Below are 7,788 nucleotides of genomic sequence, written 5' to 3'. Positions count from 1 at the left end.
ACGCAGTCCGGGTGAAAATACATTTATGACCTTAATTTGTGTACATAACCGTAACTTAAATTATTAGGGATTAACTGACCTTTTTCTCTTCGGTTTAGCGCCACACTTCACCTTCGTCATCACCTTAAGCCAAAGTTGTCGTCGTTTGATAAAAGCTTCGGTATTCGTCATTATAGCTCTTAGATAGTATCTTCGTCTTGAGTACCTTCGGCACAGTGGATCCTCAACATCATATTACCGGTGATACCCTTGTCTTAAGGATCTTCGATGGAGAAGAAACCTTCAATACCCACCCTAACGCACGTGCACTATCGTTAGCATGTAGTGGTTTCATTTGTACACGCGTTCTATCAGCTAAGATTGTTTTCGGTGGATAGAATAAAATAGAGACGCACTGTTTCAGTCAAGTAAAATTTGAAGACGAGGATGAGATCGGCTGAAGATGGCCTGAACTGAGAATAAGTTCTTTATTATAGGTCAGCATTTTATATCGTTCCGATTAGAACTTGGAATTGTTTGACCAATTCCAGTACATCAATGGCAGCAAGTGCACGTACGCTCTTGCGTCAGCTCCGTTGACGTGCGTGTGACTCTACTGCTACTGCTAGTTCCCGGAGATGAGCGCAGCCAGCCGGTCCATGAGGAGCACCGCCTTGGCGCTCTCGGGCTCGCGGAGGTGGAACTCGTGGTCCGCGGGCGCGGAGTCCAGCAGCTTGGCGTCCGCCGCCGCCCACCCGCTCGCCAGCAGGCCATCGTAGTAGGCCTTGCCCTCAGCAGCCAGCGCGTCATCCGCGAGGCACACGAGGACCCGGGCGCACCCAAGGCGCCTAAGGCTGGCCGCGCCGTCCACGAGTGGGTTCACGCGCGGGTCGTCGGGCCCCGCCGTCCACCCGCCGCACGCGAACGCCCACATCTCCGCCAGCTTGGCGCGCACCCACGCGTACTTCGCTACCTCGCCCTCCGCGGCCTCGCTTCCCGGCGCCGGCGGCGACAGGAAGAACGGGTGCAGCAGCGCCATCCCCTGCACCCGGGCGCCGCGGGGGAGGAGGTCCGGCTCCGAGCCGGCGCGGAGGGTGAGGTTGTGCGCGAGGTTCCCGCCGGCGCTGAACCCGAGCACGAACACGCGCGCCACGTCGCCGTGGTCGCGGACCCACGGGTCGGCCGCCGGCGCCACCACCCACCGGAGCGCGGCCCAGGCGTCGTCGTAGCAGGCGGGGACGGGGTGCTCCGGCGCCAGGCGGTACTCCACGGACACGGCGAGCGCGCCGGCCCGCGCTGCGAGGCGGTTCACGAAGGCGTGCTCGGGGGCGTCGGCCGCGGATCCGACCACGAGGCCCCCGCCGTGGAAGTAGAGGACGATAGGGAGACGCATGTCGCCGTCGGGGCGCGCGGATAGATCTGGGTCTGGGAGGTAGAGGCGCGCCCACAGGCCCGTGGCCTTGTCAACGGTGACGTCCTTAGAGGCGACCCCGGTGGCGGCGTCGACGGAGGGTGGGACCGGATTGACGGGGAGCAGGCGCTCCACACGGCCGCTCTTGTACTGCCGGATCACGGGGACGAACTCGAACGTGACCTCTGCGTCGGGATCCATGTCGACCCTGGTAGCGCGATGATGGCGTGGTGGTTATCAGATTTGTGGCGGCAAATGGATGAGCCGTGGCGATTGTATTTGAAGATTGGCACAATAGCTAGACGCTCCGCGCGAGAAGACGACAGTTTCACATTACAGACAGAAAGTGAGACAGTACTGCAGCTGCAGTTTATATACTACTCCCACCTCCTAACTTACAAATCATTCTAATTTTAAAAGTCAAATTAATCTCAAATTTAAACAAATTTATATAGCAAAATAATGGTATTTTTATTATACTAAATAAATATAATCAGACTATTTATTAATTATATATTTATAGTACATCTATTTAATATCGTATTTTAATCGTTTTAATTAGATCTGAACTGGAGACTGACTAGTATTTTTATGGATCAGATGTTGAGCAATGAGCAGCAAGGAAGCGAGTACCGAGAAGATGACCTTGTGCTCCTCGCTGGATACTATTCCAAGGTCGTAGATCTGAGCACGGACGTCATGATGCTTTTAGGTTCGATGCACGATGCCGCTCGTTGGTGCTGCGTGCTGGTGTTTGATTTTGCTGCCGATTAAAAAGAATCTTTTGTTCTCAATTGCTACGCGGCTACGGGGCATTTGATTGCTGGGCCAAATCCTAGCCGGGCCAAATTCTAACACAACATTTATATTTATGCTTCATTTGGATCCTTGAAATTAAATTTCATTCTAATAATCATAATTTAGACATAGTTCAATTAATTTAATATGATTTTATACAGAATATATTACTGGTGGCTATATGAGGGAGATATTTATATACTATATTTCTACTATATGAGAGCAAGCTAAAGAGCGTGTTATAAGTTGCAGAGTAGAAACATAGACCGGTGATACACAAAAACAATTCCCTCATTCTAAAATTTTTGGATAGACTTATATCTAAACTTTAGAAAATGGTGGAATGTCAAATTTCAAACCAAATAGCCTACCCTATAAAGTAAAGTCCAATATCCAAACCCTTAGTAAAAACTCTAATTTATCTTCCTTTGATTTTCTCACTGATTTACATAAGTACAAAACCAATGTTAACCCCTCTTTTCACTTTTTGAAATCATTCATTTTTGCACTCTAAACAGTTTTAATAGTGTAATAGTGGTTTTATTCATATTTTAAAAAGGTAAATAGACCTAACTTGAAAGTTCTAGGACATAAACAGACTAGAAAAATACCTTTTATGAAAGAACATTGTCGGTACTCTAAAACTAGGGTACCCCTTACTACTGTCCAAAGACGTAGCTCACGCGGCTATCACTTAGTTGCGTGGTAGAAGTGCTGTGTGTGGGACCAAGCCACGGCTCGCCCCAATCTCAGGCGGCTATTCTGGGTCCACAGCAACACCCGACCCCGCAAAATGGGCGGATCAGAAGCCGCCACGTGTCCAGAGAAGGTGGCGTACTCCAAAGCATCAACAGTGAGTCCGGACCCCAACGGGAGAGCGCCGAACCCCTGGTATACAGTTCGGACCCCCAAGGTTGGTCCCGGACCCCCGAATATACAGTCCGGGCCCCAAGGTTGGTCCCGGACCTCCACGTGTGCAAGCTGGACCCCTGGAATGGGTCCCGGACCCCCCGAATGGGGTCCGGGCCGCCCGCAGAGGGGTCCCAAGGTCCCAGGACAGGGCATACCTGGACCTTGAACAGGACCCGGGCGGGGTCCGGTGCCGACACGTGTCCAGACCCAGTCTGGTGCGAACCTCTCCACATACGCTTCTGCTCCCCGCCCAAGCGGAGGCCCGATGCTGCCACGTGGCCTACTGCGCGTGACGTAAGCCAGCGGGTGGTGCCTGACGTAAGGCCTCCGGGTTACGCGGCCCCTGCATTTATTGCGGATAAGGCACGCCGCCTGACAAGCGATGTGCCGCCTCGACATTTAATGAGGCATGTCCGTTCTGCTGTTAGGCGGCGACCTGTCCATTCCACTGGCAAGCAGTGTGCCACCTCAGCATTTAATGAGACTTGTCCATTCCGCTGGCAGGTGGCATCCCGGTCCATTCCATTGGCAGGCAGCACGCCCATGCTGTCGCATGCACCATACTCATCATCACACGTACGTACTAAGGAAGCTACCATTGTGTATCAACACTGCGCGGGCAGCGGACATCTGAGCACCAGAAGATCTCTCAGGCATCACCAGTATTAGTTGCTCCATGTATTTCTTCCATTATGTCCCTGGGCCCACATTTCGGGGCTCAGCAACCTTGTATGTGCCTCCCTTGGGCTATAAAAGGGAAGGCACACAACGTTACAAGGCAAGTTCACTCAGACTCACTTAGACGCTCAAGCTCACAAGTCACTCGAGCTCTCGAGCACCAGCAATACAACACACAGTGGAGTAGGGTATTATGCTCTGGCGGCCCGAACCACTCTAAATCCTTGTGTCATCTTGTGTGTTCTTACACCTTCCAATAGATAGGCAAAACGCTTAGGCCCCCTCCTCATCTTAGGACTTAGGGCGGGTGCATTCCGCCACCCGGCCGGAGATTTCCTCTCCGACATTTGGCGCGTCAGGTAGGGGGCTTGGCTTTAGATTTTTGCTTGTTTTCCTGCTCAACGCCATGGTTCATATCATCGAGCACCACGGCGCGGCTTCTGAAGACTTCCTCATAGAGGAGGAGGCTGCGTCGTCCATGCCACGGGCCTCCAGCCGCCCTGTGCCTGGTGTTGCTGCTGTGCACGCTGCGCAGCATCGCACAACCGCTCCGTCGTCTCGGGCGCCATCAAGGGCCGCACCCGGTGCGCTCTCTGCATCCAGGGAGTTGTTGCGCCACCCTCCAAGCTCCACGGCCTCGCCCGGGGCCATGAAGCAGTGGAGCGACGACGTTGATCGTCTCCTGGGCATGGCGCAATCTAGCTCGGCCAGGCCCAGGCCTCGGTCGTTTCAGCGTCAACATGAGGTGTCGGCGTCAGTGCGCTTGCCTTCAGTGAAGGCTGCGCCGACCGAGGACCTGCAGGTGGAACTCAACCGCAAGCGGGCGGGAGAGGACGCTCCAGTCTCTCTGGAGAGGTCTGACGACTTACGGGCAGAACTCAACCGCAGGCGTACGAGCGAGAATGCCCGTGTCTCTCTGGAGAGGGCGCGTGAGCGCCGACAAAACATCGAGGGTTGCAACCTCGATCAAGACTTCGCTGCGGTCGCACCGCAACTTCCAAAGGGCGACCGGATCCAATCGGGTGTCCTGTTGGCCGGCGTAGGCTGCGCCGCACTCACGGATCATCTCCGCACGGCGACGTGGCCATCCAAGTTCCGGCCACACCTGTCGGAAAAGTACGACGGTACGTCAAACTCGTCGGAATTCCTGCAGGTATACGTCACTGCCATTACGGCAGCAGGTGGAGACACTGCTGTAATGGCGACATACTTCCATGTAGCCTTATCTGGGCCGGCCTGGACTTGGCTCATGAATCTTACCCTAGGATCGATCTATCTTGGGAAGAGCTCTGCGCATGGTTCACAGTGAACTTCGCCAGCGCTTACCAATAGCATGGCGTGGAGGCACACCTCCATGCAGTGAGGCAGGAACCCGGGGAAACTCTTCGGGCCTTCATCTCCTGCTTCACCAAGGTACGAGGGATTATATCTCGTATCTTTGATGCTTCCATCATCACCGCTTTTCGCCAGGGGGTGCATGATGAAAAGATGTTGGAGAAGTTGGCCACACATGACGTGGAAACTGTCACCACACTCTTCGCTCTGACCGATAAGTGTGCCAGAGCCACCGAGGGCCATGCATGGCACTCGGCACCACAGACCAGGGTCACTCAGACGGGTGGCTCGGGTGCCGTCGCCCAGGACGGCAAGAAGAAGAAGAATCGCAACCGTGAGAGATCGCAGACTGCTGCTCCAGTCGTCGTGGTTGTGGCTGGGGGCCGGAGCGAGCGCAACAAGCACCCACGGCCATAGGGGGGTAACAACGGCTCATGCCCTGTGCACCCCAACAGCCGCCACAGCGCCGCGGAGTGCCACGAGATTATCAAGCTCGTGAAGCGCGTCGGCGAATGGAGCGAGCAAACCTCCAAGGACGGCTCCCCACCCCGTCGCCGGCCTGGCAAGGAGAGGGCCGACGACGGTGACGTGGCCGCCGGAGAGCCAGACCTTGGGTATCAGTCACCCGAGGGGGTCCTGAAGGATGTCTTCACCGGAGACTCCGACTCCGGCGGCGAGAGCGACCGCCGCAAGAAGCTGTACGTCATGTACGGTGAGAGCTGGGAGCTCACCTCCCGCAGGAACGTCAAGTCCCTGCGCCGCGAGGTCCTATCGGCGACCCCAGGGGTCCCGAAGGCTGCTCCACACCAGTGGTGGAGGAGCACCACCATCTCCTTCGGGGCATCCGTCTGCCCCTACAACATGGCAAAGGCCGGTATATTACCGCTCATCACCGCCCCTGTCATCGCCAACATGCAGCTACACCATGTGCTGATCGACGGTGGGGCAGGCCTCAACGTCATCAGCCATGCTGCATACAAGCAGCTGCAAGATCCCAGGGTCCCATCTAGGACCCTCGCGTCCATTCTCCGGAGTGGGCACTCAACCGGTGTACCCCCTTGGGAGCATCACGCTCTCGGTTACATTCGGGACAGAGGAAAACTTCCACACCGAGAATGTCCAGTTCGACGTCGCGGAGGTCAACCTCCCATTCAACGCCATCATTGGTTGGCCGGCCCTGTACCGGTTCATGACCATTGCCCATTACGGGTATTTGGTCCTCAAGATGCCATCCCCGGCAGGGGTCCTCACCATGCGGGGCTGTCACACCCGGTTTTGGAAGGTAAACCGAATGCGAACTATGTACGTGCCAGGATCAGAACTCACGTACACAGCGATTACATAAATGAACATCATCGCACAGTGCTCGAATAATAACATAAAAGAGTATTAACTTATTACATCACAGAGTCAGAGACATCCACATAGTCATCAACTTAACGGATAAATCAAAGTGCTAAGCGAAACGCAGTAAAGATAAGGCCTTCACAGGCAGCTGACTGGGGGTTGCCGCCAACCCACACCTAAAACTCGTCGTAGTCTTGGAACTCCTGGAAGTCTCCTTCCACAGCTTCGTCTTCTCCCGAGCAGTGGTTGCAATGTGGACAACCTGGTGTTTTGTGGTAAAGCAAGGATGAGTACATATCAACGTACTTAGCAAATGCCCCGTTTGGCTGAAGTGGACTAGCTTTATTTGGGGTTAAGGTCAAAGCAGTTGCTTTTAGTTGGTCAAGTGTTTATTATTAGTGGAAGCCAAGTTTTAGTAATAACCAACCCGTGAGCCATTTTCTCATCGAGGAAACATCTTGATCATCATCGAACCAAAAACATTAGTAGAACCATTGCATCTCGAACCATCTATTATCTCTAATCAAAGAGGATCCCAAGGCTGCTCTTAACCGTGAGCACGGCTGATATATCAGTTTCACTACCCTCTGCAGAGGTTGTACACTTTACCCATGAGTCATGATTCCCTTTCTACCCGGGGAGAGCTAATCCCCATTGACCACTACCTAGGTGGTCCGGCAGGGTATCACTACGTAGCTGTTACAAAGATTCCCTAGAGATCATAGTTGCCCGTTAGGTTTCTCCAGTTTGATAAACACAGTACCCCTCCCCGCAGGAGAGTGACTAACAAAAAGCAAAACGAAAGAACCTCGGCACTCAGCCTCGACAGAGCAAGCACTGTGCCTGGACCCCATTGACGGCACAACGGCGAAGCAACTACACCTCTAGTTCCTCTAATTAATTAGCTAAGGGCATCCCATTTCACCCTCATGGTTGCGCTGTTATCCCGGGTGGTCTCTCAACGAACAGGTCCTTACGGAGAGGTACTCAGGAAACAGCCTGAGCCCCCTAGAGTATCACAAGCTCATCAATATCATCAGGATAACAGTATCGTATCATAAATAGTCACATCATGTTCATTGATTAGGTTAAGGCAATAGCAAAATGCTAACCATAATAATAACCCAAAAGGTCATCAAGGATAAGGTAAAGTATAAAGCTAGTCAATCCTTAGGTTTCAATTAAGTAATGCGGGAAAGTGAATTATAAGTGAATGGGACATAATGGGTCAGAGGACACTTGCCTTCACCAAACTGCTGATCAGGGACTTCTTCTGCAACTTCCTCGGGAAACACAGACTGCCCGTTGTCTACGTAAAGTAATCATTC

The 7,788-nt window shown here is 53.4% G+C and overlaps 1 protein-coding gene across 1 annotated transcript; it reads right to left on the bottom strand.

Annotated features, from left to right (window-relative positions):
- Nucleotides 1-443: 443 nt before the first annotated feature.
- Nucleotides 444-1,725, bottom strand: LOC100280790 (gibberellin receptor GID1L2). The gene has a single exon (NM_001153711.2). It carries the CDS (start codon nucleotides 1,589-1,591, stop codon nucleotides 605-607), a length of 987 nt encoding a protein of 328 aa, NP_001147183.2. The 5' UTR covers nucleotides 1,592-1,725; the 3' UTR covers nucleotides 444-604.
- Nucleotides 1,726-7,788: the final 6,063 nt, after the last annotated feature.

The sequence above is a fragment of the Zea mays genome, chromosome 1 (genome assembly GCF_902167145.1).
Source record: "Zea mays cultivar B73 chromosome 1, Zm-B73-REFERENCE-NAM-5.0, whole genome shotgun sequence".
Taxonomy (NCBI): domain Eukaryota; kingdom Viridiplantae; phylum Streptophyta; class Magnoliopsida; order Poales; family Poaceae; genus Zea; species Zea mays.
The sequence above is the reverse complement of the archived record's forward strand: the minus strand, read 5'-3'. Positions and strand labels throughout refer to the sequence as shown.